At 40.5% G+C, this 22,543-nt stretch overlaps 1 protein-coding gene across 2 annotated transcripts in view; it reads right to left on the bottom strand.

Moving 5' to 3' along the window:
- Nucleotides 1–6,356: 6,356 nt before the first annotated feature.
- The window catches only part of UVRAG (UV radiation resistance associated), a 253,876-nt gene continuing 237,689 nt past the window's right edge, over nucleotides 6,357–22,543 (bottom strand). For both annotated transcript variants that reach the window (XM_006926633.3, XM_025042682.1), the window contains one exon: nucleotides 6,357–8,242. In XM_006926633.3, the coding sequence (XP_006926695.1) occupies nucleotides 7,543–8,242 (700 nt within the window). In that variant the 3' untranslated portion in view covers nucleotides 6,357–7,542. The remainder of the gene's footprint in view (nucleotides 8,243–22,543) is intronic.

The following is a 22,543-nucleotide window of genomic DNA, read 5'->3' as shown; positions in this document are numbered from 1 at the left end:
TCTCCTTTAAAAGCCCTGAGAAGCTCCGAGCAACCCCCGTGGTGTTCCTTCTGCCCTGGCCTGTACCCTGGATGGTCGCTCCAATCGGGCCGCATCCCAGGCCATCCCCCAGGGCCTAGGCCGGAACGCTGGTGGCCTCCCACCCTGTGCCAACGGACAGTTCTAGTCTGGTCTTGCCTTCTTCTGACCCAGGTCATGTCCTCACCACACCCAGGGCCTCCGCTCTCCCCGACTCCCTCCCGCTCCCTCCGAGACCTTGCTCCTTTCATTGCATTGTCTTCTCCCTGAACCTTCTCCTTCTCCCTGCCGCTCACTCCTTTCATTAGCGTTTACATGAAACCTCCAGTCTACTCATAGTTTTCTCCATCTTCCACCCTATTTTTCTCCATCTCTTTACAGGGAAACTTCTCGCAATAGTTGTGTGCACTTGTCTCCACTTCCTCACCATATGCTCTCACTGCCCACTGTTCCCTTGCCTCCTCACTGCTGGATGCAGGATGCGGGCAGTAACTAGTTGTTCAGTGAGTGAATAGACAGGTCCCTGGCAATTCCTTTTCTCCTGCTTCTTACCCTGGGCGGCCGTCCTGTCTCCATTGAATCCCCTTGACCTACCTGTTAGACACAGCCCAAGTGAGTCTTCAGAGAAGCCTCCCCTGCTTTTCAGGCTCCATCTCGTATGTCTGTGAGTCACAATTTATGCGGCAGACCTCCTGGACTTTGACAATTATATCACATTTCTGACAGTTACACAAATATATTCTCCCCCTTCTAGAAATTGCACCATGTCTCACAAAGCAATGTTCATGAGTGCTGAAATGTCCCACACTCTAGGCAGGAACATCCTCCCGATTTGTTCCACCTTCTTAGTGAGGGGCTGCTGGATGAGGAAGAGCCGCTTGTAGCTGGCAGGATGCTCAGATGGGTGGGGCAGAGGGAACGGATTGCAGGACCTTGAGGTGCAGAAGAGGGCTTAGGGAGAAGTCAGGGCCTGGTTTGGCCCCAGTGTGGCCTCAGGATTTGCGTGATCTTGGGCAGGTCACTCCTGTGGGCTCCCTGGTCAAGTGGTGATAGTAACACGTCCTCCCAGGGCTACCCACAGCATCAACTGCTATCATGTTAAGGCTTCGATTTGGGACAGGAAAACACAGCACGTTTGAGGGGTCATTGCAGCACCAGAGAGAGAAAACAGACACCCCAATGCAGATGACTGCAGGGGAGGGCAGGGGAGGCTCAGCCCCTGCATCGTCCCCACTCCCCGCTCCCGGTGGTAGCTCATTGCTACTCGGGATGTTTACTGAGAATCTGTGGTAACCATGGGCCTCCAACATGCATCTCTTTTTACTGTTTACAGAAACCTGACTCCAATCTCCTTTGATCCTCGGACCATTCTCTAAACATCACAAATCATTTCTGATGCTGACTCTGGGGACGCTGGTCCTTCACAGAGCATCCAGGGGACCAAGATACAGACACAGGTGTGAGTACGAACCCCCTGGATCTATGTTCTGCCTCATCCTCCCACTCCCCCCAACTTCCTGAGCACCTACTGTGTGCCACTAAAGGCCTGGGCAGGGGGGGCAGGGGTAGCGGGGAGACAGAGGAGCCAAGGCGACCGACAGGCTTCTGGAAGCAAAGGGCCTGACCAAAGGTCGGGGAGCTCCAGAGGCCTCTGTTGTATGAGGAAAAGGTTGCAACCCCTCTGGATGGAAGGCAGCCCAGATCTCCTCACATCACAGTGTGACATAGTCCAAGCGTGGCATAGTCCCTGACCCGAGGAGCAAGACATTCGTGGAAACACACAGTGGTGCTGGTTTCTTTGAGGAATAAGTAAGATGTTCCCTATAAAATGATTTTTTAAAATATTGTTGTAAGTTCCTGAGAGAAGTTTCTCTCTTAAAGCATCAAAACTTATCTAATCATTTTGAATAATATACCACCTTAAAATATTTTATGCATTTTCCTATTGAACTAAAATTAATTTATCTTTTTTCCGATGACTGAGGGCTATCCTTAGGAACAGTAAGTCACATTTAAGGTGAAATTAAAAAAATATATATATATATACACACTTTTTTTAAACAATTTTTTATTATGGTGACATTGGTTAACAAAATTCAGTAAGTTTCAGGTATATAATTTAACAGTAAGGCATATATATATATATTGCGTTGTGTGTTCACAGACCAGTTAGATTTCTTTCTGTCACCACATTTTGACCCCTTTTACCTCATCTACCTCCCCTTCTTCTCCTGATTTTTTAAAAATTTATTTTAATTAGTTTCAAGTATACAGTACATTGGTTAGACTAAGCTGAATTTTTTAAGCTAGCTGTTTTATTAATTTTTGTTATATATTTATAAACCCATGTGTCAAGCCTCTGAGGAGATGGCGGGGTGGTAGTCGTTAAATGGTTTAGCCCCAAGTTCTTCAGAGTAGGCAGTGACAGGGGAGGGTCCTCTCCTTCCCTTTTCTGAGAGGTTTTGAAGAATGAATACAAATTTACACTTGGGCAAGAGGAGTCTCTGTCCAGCCCCATGGGAAAATCTGAGCAAAGGGCTGAGGAGAAGCACACGGGCTCAGAGAAGTCGAGCGCCTCGCTGGGGTCACACCACCAGTGAGCAGCAGGGCTGGGATCTGAATCCTCTGGACTGGCTGTTCGGTCAGGCTGAGGGCTCCTCGTTCCAGTTGCCCAGACTGCTTTCTGGCTGCTCATGTGTGCTTCTCAGAGACAGCTTATCCATTATTTCTGTCTACCTCCCACTCTCCATTCTTTCTAGTTTTCTGCTTCTGTTTTAACTGGGACTGAGAAGCTTGTTAGAACTGTGTTTTGTACAAAACCCAAGGGATCCAAGCTTGCTGTTCTGTACCTGGGCTTGGCTGGCTGTGGCTATTTCACTAACTGGCTGTCTTTTTCAATTTTATCTTGATTCCTGACTATTCTTTTTCTGGGTTGCTGACACTGCCGGCCACTAAAAAGTGTGGAATTATTTTATAGACGTATATTTTTTATTCATTTAAAATCCACAAGGCTGAGCTGTCTACCTACGAAACTGTAATTAGATGCACTAAGAGAAAAAAAAAAAAGCAGAAAAAGCAAGCTTCTATCTACTTCAAGCAAAATTAAGAGCTCTGGGCACCAACTCAGCATTCAGTGAGGCAGCCAGAAGCTGTACTAGAGAATATTTCTGGATAAGGTGTGCCTAAATCAGCTCATCTGCCAGGTGTTAAGAAACATGAAAATTAAGCTAATTAGGCTTCTAGGCCACATCTCAACACCGTGTCCATGTCACCCATCAAAACACCTAGAAACACTTGACATTGGTTTAGAATTTAGTTTTGCAAAAGACTTCAGCCCTGACACATCCTCAATGTGTGTGGAATGAATATCTGTATTTCAATTGCCCCGTCAAAGCCTGACGCATATGATGCAAGAAATCTCTGTTGAATGACTAACTCCTCCTAATGTGCCCGGTGCTTTGTAAAGATCATTAAGTGCTTTCATAGAAATATTTATCTCTTTTAACCCTCTATCCAACCCTGGGAGTGGGTGGGTATTATCCCCATTTCACAGATAAGGAGCCAGATTCAGAGAGATTAAGCGGCTGCGCTCAAGCGCTGGAACAGGAAATGGTCTAAGTCTGTCACCATGTGGCGGCCTCCACAGGACAAGAGGGAACCACCACTGATGGGGCAGGCCCCATACAAACAGAATGGCAAGCACAGGAGAATAAGTTTCTTACAGATTAAAAAAATGGGTATTCTTAAAAGTTCAATGACCTTACCAGTCATAGCTTTCAAGGAGCCAAGCTGGGCATTCAGAATCAAGCTTCTGAAGAACAGATACTGGCAACATTCTTTGTACCACACTAAAAATCCAGTTTTTTATTCAATATTTACCCTGACAACATTAGGGACACAAGGATGCACCTCTTTTTCATATAGAATTTTTTTTACTAAGCAATAAAGGAAAAATTAAACAGACTCAAGCAAGTATCACTAGCATCCAGCCTCAACTTGGCTGCTAGTCATAATTCAGACCTAATCAAGTTACTCTTCTGCTTTAAAGCCTGGGAGGGTACCCATCAGTCACCCACTGCATGCATTCAAATCTCTCTTAACTTGGCACCTAAGTCCTTCCCATTGGCCTGCGATTCAGTCTCTCTCACCCTTCACAGCCATTCAGGCCCCAAGCACAGTAAACTCTGCCTTGCTTCTGGGCCTTTGTTCATCTCACCCTTCACAGCCATTCAGGCCCCAAGCACAGCAAACTCCGTGCTAACACACGAGGCCCTGCCTTGCCTCTGGGCCTTTGTTCCTGCAGTTCTCGCTATCTGCAATGTGAAAGCTTTCATCTGCATTACCCTCTGTGAACCTTTCCTGATCCTTGAGTCAGAATAGCTTTCTCTGCATTCCATAGGATGGCTATACATCTGTCATATAACTTATCACACTGAATTATAACTGTTAATATACCTTTCACCCCTTCCCCCTTCCATTAGAGAATGTGGCAGAGGTCAAGGCTTATTAATCTTTGTATTAACTTTGTTTAGCCCAGTCCCTGGCAGAGAGAGCTAATTCAACAAATGTGAAATGGCTGGCTGAGTGTTCGAGAATAAGGTTTTCATAGTTTACTCAGCTTTGATATAAAATTTAAAACAATGAGGAAGAAGACTGGACTCAAACATAGCAGGGAAATAACATATGCTTTTACTCTCAAAATAAATACTAATCAATTTTATTTTATAAATACAGATGCTGAGTTTTCTTCCAATTATCAACAGATCAGTTTCACATGCCATTTATTATTGGTGGTGGTTTAAAAAATTATTTAAATAACCGCTTAGGTCAGGATAAATGGACACCATTAGAACTGCTAAAAAAAATATAACTGGATATAATCTTCCAAAACTAATATTCTGAGGGGGGAAAAAAAATCTCTGGAATTTCTGAAGTAGGTAAGAGGAAGTGGAGAGAAAACACAATCAAATATTCATTTGATGATATTTGCTGGCTGTCAAAAATATCTTGGCTACACGAAAGCTGAAATGACTCTTAGCCATTCAGAAAGGATAGTAGTGAGTTTGCATTTTGACTTATACTCCCAAAGCAAATTTGATTTTTTTTAGTGATTTACAAGAATAATTAAAAAGTTTAGTAGATAATACCATCTCATATTTTGGCTGTGACCACTTTAATCAGAGGCAAAACTAAAATTCTGTAGCATTGGAAAATGTCAAACACAGTTATTCCTGCAGACATGTAATACTGTAGGTTCTACCCAGGTCATAGCAGAAACAAACTACAGATATCAAACAAACTCAAATGAAAACACAAAACCCAAACTAAACAAACCCAAACCTAAGTGGTGTTTTGAGGCATAACTTCAATGGACACTGTGAATCAAGCAAATGTGTAGGTAACAATCAGTTCAGGGCTCCATGTTGTGGGGGTGAGAACCTGTGGACCCCAGAATCATTAAGGAGTCCACAAACAAAACACTGACAGAACTCCAGAGCTCCAGGCTCTGTCTGGTTGTGTGGAACCTGAGATGAACACTGTGACTATGGTTGCTTTGTACACAGTTCCTCTGCTTGGTGGTGCCAGGAGCCAGGCTACAGGGCCTGTAGTTGAATGCACCTTGTCTTTAAATTTGGCATAAAGCTTAAGGTCCACTCCCATGTCTTGGGAAATCACAATCACAGATGATTCACCTCCTATTGTTCGATACTAACATAGTCCTTCAAAAACCTTTTTTTTGGGGGGGGGGCGCGGGGAGGAGGTAGATGTTAGTTACGTCATTGGACAACCTCACAGACATGTCTGATGTATATCTGAGACCATGTCTATCTCCACCCTCTTTGACTCTAAAATGAATGACAGTATACTGCAAAGAAGCCACGACTCTGCAGATGGCTTCTGCTTCAGCTCTGGAGTAGACCCATCTCTTTATGTGGAATTCATATGGATTTCTTCAGCTCAAGTTAAAGCTTTTAATTGCTTGCAGGTTGGGTCCATCTGTCATGCAATGATTCTCTGCGTTCTCTTTACATGGAAAATAACAATATGCACTATTGTATTTCATGATGTTGCTATAAATTAAAATTGAGCCCAGGAGTGCTTAGACAAAATATGAAAATGATTATGAAACCTATGAGTAAGATGTTATGTAGGACGAATGCAGCTACTAGAGGTACACCTGTGAAGGTGTTCGTGCTGCTATAACAATATGTAAACTCGAAGTCAACATTGGCTTAGATACAGCCCCGGTTTCCGTCCAGGCTAGTCTGTCATGACGTAACATATGGAGATGTAGGTTCAAGAGGAATTTTTAAAGTGGAAAAAAGAATCAGGTCAAGTGAAGTAAACTCAATTTTTATTTTTTTTATACAATACATGGATATATGGATAAATTTTTCTTAAAGATCTTGCAACCCTGAGGCGATGTCCTTGGGTATATAAAATATAAAGCGACAGCAAATGAAATCTGAGCTCCAGGAATGACAATTGGACTTCAAAAACATAATTTAATATTTATGCAACTGCACACATACCAATAGTATTCTATGCCTCATCTAGTCTCTTAATCCAACTACCTCAAATGCCTTCCAGTTTGCACATTGGACAGCCTGACTCTCTACATATATTTCATCACATACAATGCCTTCTTTTCCAACTGAAATTTAATAAATTAACATGGGATTTATATATAGGAGTTTTTGTCTGGTGAGTGCATTGCCAGAAAGTATGTGTTTTTGACTGCAGCATCTGCCCACATAAAAACTTTGGCCCCCAAAGGGGATTGGACACCATCTTACTGTAGTAACCTTGGGTCCTTGAGGATTCTCTGGGTTCCACCAGAGGTGAGGTTTTTCATCTGGTTTGAGGGCTTCATGAAGGGTATGGCTGATTAGAGGAGGTGGAAGATCATGGCTACTGCACTGAAGAACCAGAGAACCCGATGTCCTCAGTTTTTTGGACGCACGACCCACTCACTGAGAAATGGGGCAACAGTGGAGTGTACAGGTTGCCTGCGGGGCCTGGGGGCAGGGGCAGATGGGCCTGGGTCTGAGATCATTGTGCTTCTTATTCATCAACCTAATGGATCCTTCAGAAATGACAGAAACCTTTTTCTGAATATTCAATTTTCCCAAAGTTTTATAAACTCTGGTGAGGGTAAATGCTTATGAGAAACTAAAGGTGAGTTCATTATATTATTTATATATTATCATCTTCCCTCTGAGGATAACATAGAAGTGTAAATAAAAAGCAGACAAATACCTATAAGGTGACTCGAGCTAGAGAGTGACTTTTGCCTTAAAACAATCATCGGACCTGAAAAGCAAATCTTGCAAGCAAAATCTAACTTTGTCTGGCCCACTGATACACAATGATCCTGAGTCCCTCCTCGATTCACAAAGTCTGTTTTTCTGAGGAATATCCTCCATTAATATTCATTTTGTGTCATAATTATTACAAAGGTAACCAGTGCAGCTCATTTTAGGCAGCGACCCTGTCCTGGTCCCTACTGTCTGCCTGCTCATCTCACTTATCAGAACTCCTGCGTGGCCGGCGAAAGCTGGATACGTTTTCATTCAGTGCATAGATCCTTCGAGAAAATTCCTCAAATTCTCCCAGAACTTGTTCATCGCACTCCACTGCCACAGCACTGTCCACTGGGATGCAGTTAAATGCTTCCAGCTGATCACTTGAGGTGAAACCTGTGGCTTCCATCCCAATGATCTCTTCTGCTTGCTCCACGGTACAGCAGAGCTCAGCTTCTGAGACCGGGCGGTACTCACCTGGAAGCTGGACGCTGGAGGAGCCAGCCTGCTCGCTGGGTAGGAGAGAGCCATTTACTGTGGCTGGATGCCCAGAAAGGACTTCACCTTGCTCTTGGCTAATGTTCACACTCACGTGGCCACCACTTAAGCTGTCACCCAACTCTACTTTTTTCTGGTTTTCTTTGGAGAAGTCCAAGGAAGTATCCAAGGAGGAGGACAGAGATGCTGTCTTTCTCTCAGATTCTCTCAGGGAGGGGATGGCGGCCACAGGCTGGGCTAACGCTGAGTTGTAGCTGGGAGGAGGGGTTTTGTACTGGAGTCTCTCATTCTCTGAGCTGGCCCGTTTTCGGTGTCCTTTCTCTGGTGAAGGAATGGCCCCGGAGTAGCCTACATCTGCACCGCCAAATATGGAGCTTTGTCTCTTTGGAACAGGGATTGCACTGGAGGTATGATGTCTGTCGCTAGAAGACAAACAAAAATGAGAAGAAGTTAACTTTCGACTTCAGAACTCAGCTTAAGCCTTCGGGATCCAGAGTCAGGAAACAGCATATCTAGGTCTGAGAAAATAAAAATTGGTAATAATCACTCTTAGTACTAATTCTAGTGTCCGAATGGAAGAAACAACATGAAGCATTGTGAGTTCAACTTTGGGAAATTCCTTCAAGAAAGATATAAGACATACTGAACTAAATCCAGCGGAGAGTGCTCGGGTAGGATGAAAGATAGAAACAACGTTATATGGGGAAGAGTTGAAGTAACTGGAGGAGTTGGATCTGGAAAGAAAAATACATGACGGATATAATCAACTTTATATTTCTGAAGGGCTATCCATATTCTTAATCTTTTGCATATTCAACTCATTTTATATTCATATCCTTATTTGGCACAGAAGTTAAATGACTTGTCCATGATTCCTCAGTAAAGCAGTGGCAAGGCTAGACTAAAACCCCAGACTCATGACATGACAATCAATAGCTTTTCCAATACCCAAATGCCAATCACCTTGGATTAGAGAACTGGCAGAGAGAGGATCAAGGATAGATAGATATAGATATAGATACAGATATAGATACAGATATAAATATAGATATAGATATAGATCTCTCTCTCTCTTTTTTTAAATAAAAAATTAACTTGAGAAATGACTTCTCTTTTACAAGGCTAGTCCCACACGTTTCATAAGTTTGGTCTTCAGAACCTTCTTTCAAACTTGAGTTACTTCTCAGGAAGATACTTTGGGCCAGCAATAATAGTCATTATTTAGTGATACAAGACCTTTCAGTTTCTAAAGTAATTTCACATACATCATTTCACTTGGTCCTCACAAAAACCCTGTCAAGAAAGCAGAGTACACATTACTGCTCTTAAGTTTGAAATAATAAATAACAATTAGTTAATGGAAATAGAGTATCCAGACCCTGGAAATAATGGTCATGTTATATACTGTACTAGTTAAACCATCCCTGGTGTATAGGTTACAATTCTCGATATTATACTTGGATGGAGCTGGTTAGATTCAATACAACTTTATGAACAGACAGGGTCCTGAGACAGAGGGAGGTACAGATACAAGATCCATTTGACTTGTGTTCTTCAATGAGGAAACACACACAGAGGAGTGGTTTGCAAAGGACAATGACCAGGCAGGAGCAGAGGCTAGACTTGAAACTATACCCAACCAACAAATAGCTACGACTTGTGTCAGGCCTTAGGGAGGGGAAACAAATGCAAGACAGCAGGCCCTGCCTCTGAGAAGCTTCCAATCTGAGAAAGACAGCCATAATTACTGAATGAATACATTTTCAAATTGTGATAAGCGCTCTGAAAAAGAAGACAGAATCTAGGGTTCCCTCTATCCGTGTCCAGAGCCACAAGCTCTTACACCAGCTCCCTGCTCCCTCTTCTCAGATTTTTTCTCATGCTAGATTATCCCTGTGGTCTCAGACACCTAAGCAAGGGTTATTCTTCTTGAGAAAAGGCAACCACCAAGCTTCTAATCCATGAGGCCGTCAGACTTCCTTGCGTGGCTATAAGTGTTGATGCCAGGAGAGATTTCATAATTAGGGGTGGTCAGTGGGGTGTGCAGAACCAGGCAAGTATACCAGTAAATTATTGTTTTTAATTCTCAAGAAAAATAAAACAAATCAGAGCAAAATCTGCTGGCCTTAATCTAGGTTTTCAGTTAAAATGTTGTCAAAACTCACAGTAATTGGGTAAGCTTCACATTTTTGCAAACCTTGTTGTTTTCACTCTACCACTTGCTGACAGCATCCCTCTCCAAATAATTCTGCAGGGGGCCTAGGTAATCACACCCAAATAAAGCATTAGCATCACCCACAGACTGTTCTGAGCAGACAGGCAAGGCTTTCAGTTGCCACCCCAGCCCGGGACAGGTAGGAAACACCAGATGAACCAGTCTGGAACAGTGAAGGTAATACTGCTGTCATGGAACTAGGGCCAGTTGCTTAACCATTCATGGCCTGGAAGGGTAAATGACATGACACTTTCCCTGCCACCATCACCCTCCCACCCCCATCCTGCTCTGCTTCTCTGGTGGGCTCCAGGTGGGCTGATAAAAGGCAGAGCATGAGGAATAAGACAGGGTACAAAAAGCAGTGTTTATGATACAGAAGAAGGGTTTTTTTTTTGTAGCTTTCTTGGATTCTGAGACTCCCTGAAAGCTCTCCTCAACTTAGCAAAACAGAAAGCAAACAAGTGTGACATACTTCCTCCCAACTACAATGGGAAGAGAACTACCATTATCCTGAGTGCCAATAATGTTGAACCCTCACATCTACCCTGTGAAAAATGTAGGCAGGTGGCTGGGTTCTGTGGTTTGTTCAAGGCTGCAGAACCCACATCTGAACTAGATTCGATATTATGGTATTGCATCCCACATGGGAAAATCATATTCAAATTCAACTAACATTTGCTATGTGCAATTGATATGCCAGACATCAAGCTACATGCCATTCCACAGGCCTTCTCATTTAACTTCCCCAACCTGTATCTAAGCTCTGGGGTGCTAGTCTTATTTTAATGGATGGATTCTAAGGCTTTAAGAGGTGAAGACTTTGGTATTTTCTGACATCTTGATTTTGTGCTATTATTCTCCAGTTCTGCTAGATTTTTATGCAAACTCAGGTAATGATAGTGTGAGATACAATTTGGAAACTCCTAGTAACAATAACATGTTCCCTCTTAAGAATGGTAAGAAAATAAATTATTATGGGTAGGAAATAAAGAAGTCTATATATCTAAAGTTTATCCTTTAATCACATTTTGTCCCACCCATTTTTGCCATGTACAATGAAATCTTTTAAATTGTTTTACGTCAGTTTTTCTTATAATCTTAAAAAGAATCAGTTGAACAAAAAAGGTATTTTTGTAACAACTTCGGGCCACCACTATGAACATGTGTAACTAAAGTAAAACATGGTAAAGGGGTTACGGGATTTTCAGTGGTGGGCTTAGGACGTGAGCCTGAGAGTTCTTAAGTCTGCACTTAAGCTTTTCTGTGTCCTCTCCAACCCTCAGGTCAGTGTGGCTGTGTCAATGCTCTTGCCTGCTGGGGCTTCTCTTTTTTCAACTTTTGCTTCTAATTTGCTGTGTTCTTGAGAATTGTGTGCAAAGTAATAGTAAATAGGATTTGAGTGATGGGCCAGCAGATGTCCTGGGCATAATATGCTTTATTGTATGAGTTTTGTAACATTAGTTTTGGCTGCTCAGAATTAAATTTTTTATTACTTCCAGGATTTTAGCAATGTTCCAGATTTTTAAGATAGTTGAGCTCTGAACAGCTGAAGTTTTGAATGATTATAATAGAATATATATAAACACACATGTGTTTTAATTATTATAATAATTTCCCCTGGAAAACTAAAAAAATATAAACCATATAAAAAAATCAGAATCACTCACAAGCCTATTACTCATCATATAACCACTATTAATTTTAGATAGTTTCCTTTTAGACTTTGAATTCATGTAAGTGTGTTTAATTTAAAAAGACCAAACAAAACTAAAGTTGTATTTGTAGTACATATATACAATTCTGTATCCTGCTTTTGGATGCTATTAAAGCCTCTTGGTAAACAAGTCTAAATGATTGCTCCATTGAAATATCAAAATTTGCTTAATCATTTCCTTAGTTTTTTAGATTTAGGATATTTCTAAAATTTTGCTATTAAGAAACTGCTGTGAGCATCTTTGTATAAAAACATAATGTACAGATCTTCAATATAATGATTTTCATATTTAATAGGTTTCCAGAAGGAACCTTTATTTATTATTTTTCTCCGCTCTTTAATTCCACGCCCCCTCTCCCACACCCAGCCCTGACCAGGGATGTTGCCATCTCCCCTTAAGAACTGGATCTCTGAAGGTGAGGCGTCTCTTCCCATGTACTCGCAGTGCGCACTTGGGGCCTGGCGCCCCAGGCACACTCAGCACACTCCGGCAGCCTGGCGCACCCGGGGGGCTTGGCGCACCCGGGGTATGGTCCATGCATGGCTCCACCTGGGGTGCGAACCCAGGACTTTCTGCGTGTAAAGTAGACGTGCTAACCACTACACTGTGGAGCCACCCCAGGAACTTTTATTTGACATTTCAGTATTAACTACATTCTAACAAGAACAATGAACATTTTGCCTCTTTTATTGACTAAAGAGAGAGAGGTAGCAATTAACAAAGCAAATAATAGATCAAAAAAAAAAAAGAAAAGAAAAGAAAAAAAGAATGCCCAGAAGGTTTTAAGATTCTCTGTGATTACAGTCTAGTTTCATGATTATTTCATCTAGATGGAAGAAGAGGTCGAAATGCACAGACTTCTTAATTATATGACCAATTTTAAAGGCTGTTGACAATTTACTCATCAAATGAAAATAGCACATTATTTAAGTTACGATGATTAACTCATAGAGAATGTCTACTCCTAGAAACAACCAAAGTAAACTAAACGTTGGTGTCTGGGGAGGAGTGGAAACAGCAGGAGATGGGGGAGCTTTGCTCCATCCTCCACTCTGGCCAAGGGTCCCTGCGTGTCTGAGGCACTAGGTTTGGGGGCGAAGAGCCTGGGGTTTAAGCAACGAAACCAAGTCCCCCAGTTCACGGCACACGTCCTCCTCATCAGCCATTTGCTTTAAGTGGATATCTCTTCCAGTTTGGCTTAGGTCCAAACTAGAAACCTGGAAACATGACATGTGGGGTTTAATGCTGCAATTAAAAGGAATTTATTAAAAAACAACAACCCAAAGATACTGTAATTGCAAATTTACTAGGCCATAGTTTAGTGAAACACAGCATGGGCTGTTGAATAACTGAACCACACTGGGCCAATTAAATTACTTAACAATAAACCTTTTGCTACAAGTAAAAAAGGATATCCTACGATCACAAACAATAGCCTGATGAGGGAGGAGCCAGGTGGTTTGGAGTTCAGAGGTCAAGGAGAACAGTACGGTTTAAATTTGGCTTCTCTGGATCAAATCTTCTCTGATCTCTGTAAAGTAAGGTGATTAATTTCTTTCTCATTTTGTGAGTCCTTATGTATTGCTGTTGGTTCCTTTTTTAATCCCTTCAGCTATATCTGGAGATAGTGGTAGTGATGAGAAATGATGTTAAAAGACCTGAATTCTACTCCTAGCTCTGTCACCACTACGACCACATTTGGAGTTATGACTTAAGGTTGAACTCACCACTTACTGGTTATATGACTGCAGGCAGTCATTTACCTTCTCTGTGCTCCAGTTTGCTCCTTTGTAAAAGAGATTATTAGACTATGGTAAGAAGTAAATAAAATAATGTACTTCGAATCCTTGGCAGGATGCCTGGCATATATTCTGATGGCAGCAGTGGCTACAATTGTGGTTGCTGTCATTATTATTAGCTTCCATGGGCTTTGGATTCCAAAAGTATTGTCCTTATTTCACAGAAGGGTAAGTGAGGCTCAAAGACATCTATGTCTTAGACAGGGATAAGGGGTAACAGGTAGCAGAGGAAAGACCAGAATCTAGATCGCCTTCCTTCTGCTGTTTCTCCCATATGGAATACTGTTTAAAGCAAGAACAACTAGAACTCTTCCCATCCACCCCCATCTCCACTTCTGCACATCAGGGAGCTGGCTTCAAGAAGGAGATAAAGAATTAAGGCCAGTGGAAGAGTTTTGGAGAAAAAATACTAAATCAAAAGATTTATTCTGCCCAATGTGAAACTTCAATTCCAGTGTTTTCTTCTTTTTTTCTTAAGGACATGGGGTGGAGAGGGCTTTGGATAAAACAGAAGAAATGCTCAAACTGCCTCTATTTACATGATCTACCAAATGCTTAGGGACTATAAGAACTTCCCAGAATCCTTTGTGGTACATTCCAGTTGTCCCCAAACCCCTGATGTATCATTTTTTTCTGTATGAATTTAGCTTCAGGGGGAGAGAGTTTTTATAAGAGGGAGAATTTCTCTATTTTTCCAACCTAAACAAGGAGAACCATGTTCAGAACTTTTATAACTATTAGACAAATACCTTGCCATGAGGCCAACCTGGAGACGGTAGAACACAGTTTACTCCACTCCACAATCCTTGCCCCCACCACTTCCCCCTTCTTTTCCTATTTCTGTTGGTTTTATTGTTGGAAGCTATAGCCTCCTTTTACAGAAAAAAGACTGGGAGAGAGAGAACAAGGTAAGAAAGCACTGGCTCAAATGTGTTCCCATTTCCACATCTCCCATATATGACATTCTAGACCTCCACCTGTAGCTAGCTCACCATTATAAAATATGGGAGACGGGGGAAGCATCTCATTGCTCTGAACCTGTTTCCTCTTCTGAAAATGGGTATATCCATCTAACAGTTGTAGTAAGAATTAAATGAGGCATACAAATAGAATTCTTAGTACAGTTAGTAGGTACTTCATAAATTATTAATAATAAAACAAAAGCAACTAATATTTATGATGTGCTGTGGAGTAAGTACTCTGTTAACAGTTTTATACATAGTCTCAGTTAATCCTCACATCTCTATGAAGTATTATGAACATCATCTTCATTTTACAGAAACTGAGGCACAGAGGTAGGTAACCTGCCCAGGGTCGCAAGGCAATTAACTGATTTAACCAAGGCAGTCCAACTAAATAAATGTTTGTTCCCTTCTCTCTCCCAACCCCTAGGACTTGCCACCAAAACACCTACATTTGATCTACTTATGTTTGAAGGAGGAGTGAGAATCACAATAATTTTTAGGTCAGGTGGCTTGGTATCTTTTCCTTCTCTTCAATTCTTGATTATATTAGGTCCATGTGGGTTTTTTGACTTTCTAGGACTTGCTAGGCTGTTAAAGGAATATGGATGCATTTTAAGCATTAATTATGAACAGAAATACATTTTGCCACAAAATGATATAAATATGGAGACTCAGAGGAAAACGAAATAAAGGAAAAAAAAAAAGATTTACCACATCAAGAAAGTTTCTGAAGCTGGGATAAAATTTTAGTTATGTGAAAAGATTTTTTTCCTTTTCTCTTTCAAAGTCACTTGTGATTGTTTTATCTGTCTACAACCAGGACTCACACTGTAAAGTATTAGGAAAGAGTACAATTCACAGTCTCAAATATGTGTCTTTCCCTCCTACAAAATGTTTCCTCTGAGGAACATTACTAGATCACAGCTGGTCAAAATGCTAAATCTTGATTGTCTGGATGCTGGCCAAAATCTACAGCTACAACTCGGTGGAATAAGAATACTTAAAAAGAAAGAAAAAAAAACTTTAAACAACATTTGATCTTCTTCTCTCTCTCCCTTGCAGCAAGCAATGACCTCATGGCAGTGAGGCCTCTACATGGAGGTGTTTAAGTTGGTTTACGGCCATTAGAAATGTTTGAAGCTCTAGGTACTACTCTGCGCCAATATCATGTCAACTGTGCTAAAAAGCAATAATAGTTTCTCACCTTCTTAAAGATTACTGCTTAAATAACGCAGAGCAAAGACAGGGCTGCAGGGAGTGCCAAAAGCAGGTTGCCAAGGCGAAGCTGAGGTAGAATTACGTCTTTTGGCAGCTAAGAAATTATGACATAAAGTTAGTTTTTTCAAAAAACAAACTCCATAAATTAGACTACTATCCTTTTTCAAGATCCAGCAAAGATTGGGATTTATCTTTCTCCTTTCTCTCTCAGATCAAGTAGAAGCACAGAGCCTCCTTTCGGGGAAAGCCAAATTTAACAGCTAGCTCTTATCTCCCAGGAGGGAGCCGGGGGTTAATAGCTTTAAGCATGCGGTCTCCCCGCCACAGGCAAGCAATCTAAAGACCTCTCACCATTACTAGATAAGTGAAAGTGCTTACTCTTTGCCCTGGATGTTAACAAAAATAAGAAACAAAATAAAAATAGAAACAATCTTAGGCCAAAAGCATAGACTGAAATCTGTGCCAATGGTCACTTTTCCCCTGGGCTCGGCTTGAAAGGTTTCCTGCCAAAGTCTGACTAAATAAAAACAGAGAGTTTAAAAAGGTATAAGTGAACAAGGGAGCCTTTAGATTTTATTTAAATTAAATACTGATGAATTTCTGAAAGACAAAGTTTCACAAGCAAAAGATAAAACAAGCAAGCTAAAGAAATCCATTTCTCCAGGCTATGTGATGTGAGGGCCTGGCCATCAGGCAGGCCTCCAGGGCGCTGAGCATCCAGACAATCAAGATTTAGCATTTCGACCAGCTTAGACAGAAGGGCCCCAGTGCTAGCCAGTGGACAGAAGCTGCGGGCCCACAGCAAGGAGGCTCATCTGGAGGCCTGCTTGGTCTCAAGAGACCAAGATCAGAGAATAAAGAATGATCCTCCAGGGAGACAAAGAGAGGTCTCAGAAGGAGTCAAGTCAACCACTTCACCCATAGGCTTTCACTTTAAGAAATTATTATCCAAATTAATCTGCTGACTATCACAGTCAGGTAACAAACACTGCAGAAACAGAAACAGATGCCAGGGAAGACACCTGGAGACCCCTTGGAGTGTCTGGTTAGCACCTAAGACATGGAAGTAATAAAATGTTTATGTTAAAAACTAGAAAAACAAAACAAAACTCTGCCTTTACCAGGGAAAGCAGAGGAATAGCAATCTCACACAGCCCAGCCCCAAAAAGAACTCAATGGGGAAATTAAAACCTCAGTCAGAGAACGCTTTCAGAATTTAAAAAGTTTACTTGCAAACAGAGCTAACGGAAGCTTAGACTCCAGAGGGAGAATCTGTGAAATTAAGTCTGTGAAAGACACTGCTGAAGCTGAACTACCACCACGTTTCTAATAAGCTCTGACATGAATCAAACCATGGGGCTTTAGTTATCTGTTATTTTAAAAGAAAAATGGATAGCTCTGCCACCATTTCAGAGATGCTGGAGGCCTTCAGAAGTGCATGAGTTACAGTTAGCCATCATTTAATCACTGCTTAGTAAGGGACTGTGGGAGTATAGGGACATCTTAGGAACCTTATCTTATGTAATCCCCTGAACCACTAAAAGAAGTGCAGTGTAAGATTGCATGTGTATTAACAGAATATAGTAACAAATTAAATGATTTCTTCTTTATTTGGATATATAATGAGTGTCTACTATGCACATGGCAATGTGCACTAGACTCTGGGGATACAATAATGATTGAGAAAAAAAAGCCATAGTTCCTGCTTTTGTGGAGCTTGCACTGCAGTGGGAGAGGACAGACATTTGTCACAAAATTACAGACAGAAACATAAAATGACAACCTCTGACACATGCTATGTGGAGAGAACATGGGCTGAGAGCTTATAACAAGACTGACCCAGAAAAGGCCAAGCTTCGAAGGGCTAGTAGAATTCTTCACCAGGTGAGAATGGATTAGTGGGTGAGAGCATCTTCCAGGCAAAAGGAATAGCATATGCCAAGACCCTATGTCATGAGAGAGAACAACGTGTGAGGACCCGAAAGGTCATCAAGTGAAGAGGGGCATGGTAGAAAACAAAGCTAGAGAGGAAGACAAGGTCTAGACCGTGCAGAAGCTCAAAGGCCATGTTTAGAGTTTTTCTCCTTATCTAAGTCATTAGGTGTTTTAGGCTAAGTGTGGGCCGGGGGGCCGGGGAAAAAGAGAGAGATTAATCAACTGATCAATTGATTTTTTTTTTTTTTTGGAAGGTGCACTCTGGCTGATGTTAGAGAAGAGAATGGAGGGGTCCTGAGCGGATGCTGGGGAACCATAGGCTGTTCAGTAGTTTAGGTGAGAGATGATGGAGGCCTGGGCCAGAATGGAAATGTCTAGATAGAGACAAATAGACATATTAGGGGAATCGGTAGGAGTCACTAAGGTTGGATATAGGGGGAAAAGGGAAAAGAGGAGCCAAAGATTATGTTTGGTTTCCTGGCCAGTGTAAAAGAATGAATGGAGATTTCCTTTGCTGAAAACAGCACTGAAAGGTTTATGGTGGTTAGAAACAGGACGAAACAAACGTGAGCACACAGAATGTATTGTGAAAACATCTAGAAGGCAACTGGAACAGAGATCTGTGCTGAAAATTTACACTTGTGCTTCATTTCAATGTGGGTGGTAATTAAAATGATGGTTGTCACCTCGGCATGAAGAATAAAATGAGAGAAAAGAGGGACTAGTACTGAGCCTCGAGGGGCTCCAGTTTTATGATGAGGTAAAAGAAGAGTCCACAAATGAGATAAGATGGAGTAGTCAGAGAGGAATGAAGAAAATGAGGAGAAGGTTGTAACAAAAGGATTCCTTTTCTGGAACCACAAGATGCTAAATGATCCCCTGTGTTAACATTTTAATCTTAACATAGTTATAAGGGAGGCTGTACTGAGTAACGGTTAAAGTAAAGGCCCTAAAACTGTTGTACCCGGGCTCAAATCTTAGCTCCTCCACTTGATGGCTGTGTCACCTTTAAGTTATTTTTAACGTTTGTGCCTCGGTTTCCTCATTTGTGAGATGACAGGATAAAGGGTGGTTGTAAGGATCAAATGAGTTAATTAAATAATAACATTCAAAATGCTCTGAAAGAGTACCTGGTTTGCAGTTAATAGTCACTTGATTTAGCTATAATGACATTACTTAGTATTAAACATTACTATCCACTAGCAGAAGAATCGTTGAACAAGTATCATATAAAATGATCTTTAACAACTCCAAGGTTAGATATTACACAGGAAGTGATATCTAAATTGAGCTTAAACTCAAAGGTCATACTGAAGCAGCCAGTGGTCATTTCTAATGCTGCAAACCCCTGTCAGCTTTTGATGGACAAAGACCATGTCCCTACAGCTTTATTGAAACTTAATACAGTGCTTTAGATCTAGAAAGATGCTTATCTGCTGATACTTAGCACATGCTTAAGAATCCCTCCTAAAAACACTGACTTTTTAGTACAGATTATATAAGTGGCTTTTCTGTTAATTCCTTCCTTCCATTCATTTAAGTATGCCCATCTCCAAAGCCAGTCCCAAGTCCTACCTCCTTCATTAAGTCTTCTTTAACCACGCCAATCTAAAGTGACCTTTATGAACTCTGAACAGATGTAGTACTTGTAATGATACCATCCAACCGATGCTTAATATAATCACTTGTATTTCCATACATATTCCAGTAGACATTATTGAAATCCACATTCACTGCCTGGCAGTCTGCTAGGCTATGGGAATAAAGAGGTCTATAAAATAATGTTTCTACTATTAAAGAGTACCCATTCTAGTAGTAGAGAAGACAGAGAGTTGATCAATAACTAGAACAGAAATGGTGCTTTGTATACAATATCCATTTTGCATATTATAATGGAGAAGGAAAACAGTAACCTTTTGGAGGACTCATCAGAGGAGGCTATATTTAATTGGTGCCTTGAAAGATAAGGGGGAATTAACCATATTGTGTGTCTGTATAGGGGTACAGAATAAGAAATGAAGGGAAGGATATTTAAGGGGGAATAAAATACAATATGTGTGCAGTCCAATTGTGGAGCTAAATCTTGTAAACACTGTATGGGAGGGACTGGTCTTCTATTTCTTGCAATCCACTCCTTCACTTTCTAAGTTAATGTAGTACAGAGCACATAGTAGATACCAAGTAAATATATTTGTTTTATGAATAAATGGATTTGATTAGTTGTACTCAAAGGGAATAATTTACGTTTTTTTTTTCTTTTGGCAATGTGTTAAGAAACGTTCAGTTAATGTTAAAAAAAGCAAAATAAGAATATTACAGGGTTACTTATAATGTGAAAGCAAAACTATCTAAAGACACAGTAAATCTAAATGAAGAAATATTATGCAGCCATTAAAAATGATGCTAAGATTTTAATGGCATTGGTAAAAGTCTTAGGATGTGACATACAAAAAAGCATTATAACAACTTCAAGAACTGTGCCGTCTCCCACTGCAGTCACTAGCTATGGGTTACTGAGTATCTGCAATGTGCATTTGAGATGTGCTGTACGTGTAAAACAGACCCTGGATTTAGAAAGCATAGTATAAAATCAGGAAAATAAAGTATTTTATTTTTTAATACAAACAGTAAAGTATTGATAACATGCTGATGATTTATTCTTTTACTGGATTTTATTGAGATTAAGTTAAAAAATTATTAAAATTAATTTACTTATTCTTTTTTACCTTTTTTCAATGTGGCTGCCAGAAAATTTATATTTACATATGTGGCTCAGATTATACTTCTATTGGAAAGCACTGGAATAGATGATATGATCTCAACTATGTAAGAAACACATAGAAAACTAACTTAACAGTGTTTTTTGTCCCTGGATTATGGTTTCCCTCTCTTATGCATATCTTTACCTCTTTCAGATTTTGTTCATTGGACATATATTATTTTATAATCCAAAGGAATGAAATAGAAATAAATAAGACACAAGTAAAAACAAAGAGAAAAAGATCTCAATTTGGTTACTGGAAGTTGACTTGGTTACTGGAAGTTGAGAAAAGAAGCCTAGGGATACCCCAATGACTTTCTGTCACTGATGGAGGGTTAGCGTACAAAGAATGTTGGCCAGCTGTTCTTCATCCTGACTAAGACAGAAAAAAAGCGGAAGTGGGTGTTAACCGCAGGAGGGGGCCTGTAAGTTAAATTTAGGGAAGAATTTCCTGAAGTGAGGGTGTTTAAACTCTGAAATGAGTTATGGAAGAAGCCTAGTCCCCCAAGGTCTTTTAAAATACTACAGATACCCATATGCCTTGTGTGTTCCTGTCTAGAGGCAGTGAGATGACTTGTCAAGGTTCCTTCTAAAATAACTATCTTAGAATAAGTAACTCCAATAAAACTTTCTTTTTCATTTATTTTTGACCAGGCTTCACTCTCCTATTAAGGATTCCAGTCTGCAAGAAGTACTCTGAAAAGCAATCCTATCTGATACAGCTACCTAAAGTAGTACTCTTGAGACTTCAAAGACAGTGTCATTTGATCTAAATTTAAAAACCAACATCAGCTAGACAACAAGTTTTTTAAGTCCCTCAGCGGTCACCTGCCAGAAATTAGTTCTGAATTCAGCATAAACATATGAGAGAGAAGGAAAGAGGATAGATTTGCTTTTTAAAAAGTGAGGCTTTAAAAAAATGTTAATGCTGTATACTGCCTCATTGTCAAAGGTGAATGGTTTGGCTTAAAAGCAAAACTATTGTATAGTTAGCCTCTGTAGACTGGCTCACTTGCTCTAGGTTTTCATCATCCTCAGTTTACTGGGGGGGAAAAACCCACATTTTCTTAAAATATGCCAAAGCTCTTACTAACTTACTTCTTTATTTAAAAAACCTTTTGAGTTTGATCTTATTTATAAAAAGGAATGAAGACTAGGTCAGCAGAAGCACTATCTAGAGATTTTAAGTTAGATGACCCTACATAAAGCCACGAGTTGCTTCTCCCAAAGTCATATCATTAAACAAATGCTAGATGGAATCTGCGGGTATATTCCAGCAAGCTGCAGAACAGCCAAGTATACTTATCCTTAAGTGTTCTGTTCTCACCAAGCTCACTGAAATTGATGCAGTCTCTATAAAAATGGCACCCTTCGTCCTAAAACATTAAATAAGTCAGTCCAAAATTGTTCTCCATCACTGTAACAGACTGTCCACTGAAGGTGGGTCTCAGGGTCTAAGTCCCACATGACAGCAAGAGTGAACAATGCATAGGAATCTTTTTGCAACTTGCATCCTTCGAAATATTTAATTTGCCTTATCTACTCATTTAGATTGTAAACTAAACAACTGTCAATTAGGCAAAGGCAGGGCAAATCTTACACTTTTGAATCTTCCTTCATCCCTTGAATAGTGCTATATGCAGAGGAGACACTTAATGAATTGTTAAATTAATAAATAATACTAAATAATACTTTGTATTGTCTTTTTTAGTTTATAAACCACCTGGACAGACATAATCTCATTTGCTTCATACGACGATGCTCGGGAAATAGGGCTGGTGCTATTAACTCCATTTAAAAAACAGACACTCAAAATGATTTATGAAACTTAAATGACAGAGCTGAAGTTGGAGTCTACACTTTCAGATTCCCTGATCCAGTGCTCCATCTGCTGTAACACACTCCCCTGCTGTTAGACAGTTTAAGCTTTATAGTTAGGAAAAATTAAGCTTAGAATAAAAAATCTCCATGTATAAAACAGGACAGATGGCTTTGAAATCCTGTTTTTATTGTCTTATTCTGAAAAAACAAAAACAAAAACAAAAACCTGAAATGAACAGAAGACAAACACGAGAGCAAACATATGTTTTAGGCCCACCCATGTGCTTCCTTTAG

The sequence above is a fragment of the Pteropus alecto genome, unplaced genomic scaffold (genome assembly GCF_000325575.1).
Source record: "Pteropus alecto unplaced genomic scaffold, ASM32557v1 scaffold7, whole genome shotgun sequence".
NCBI classification, from domain to species: domain Eukaryota; kingdom Metazoa; phylum Chordata; class Mammalia; order Chiroptera; family Pteropodidae; genus Pteropus; species Pteropus alecto.
The sequence above is the reverse complement of the archived record's forward strand: the minus strand, read 5'-3'. Positions and strand labels throughout refer to the sequence as shown.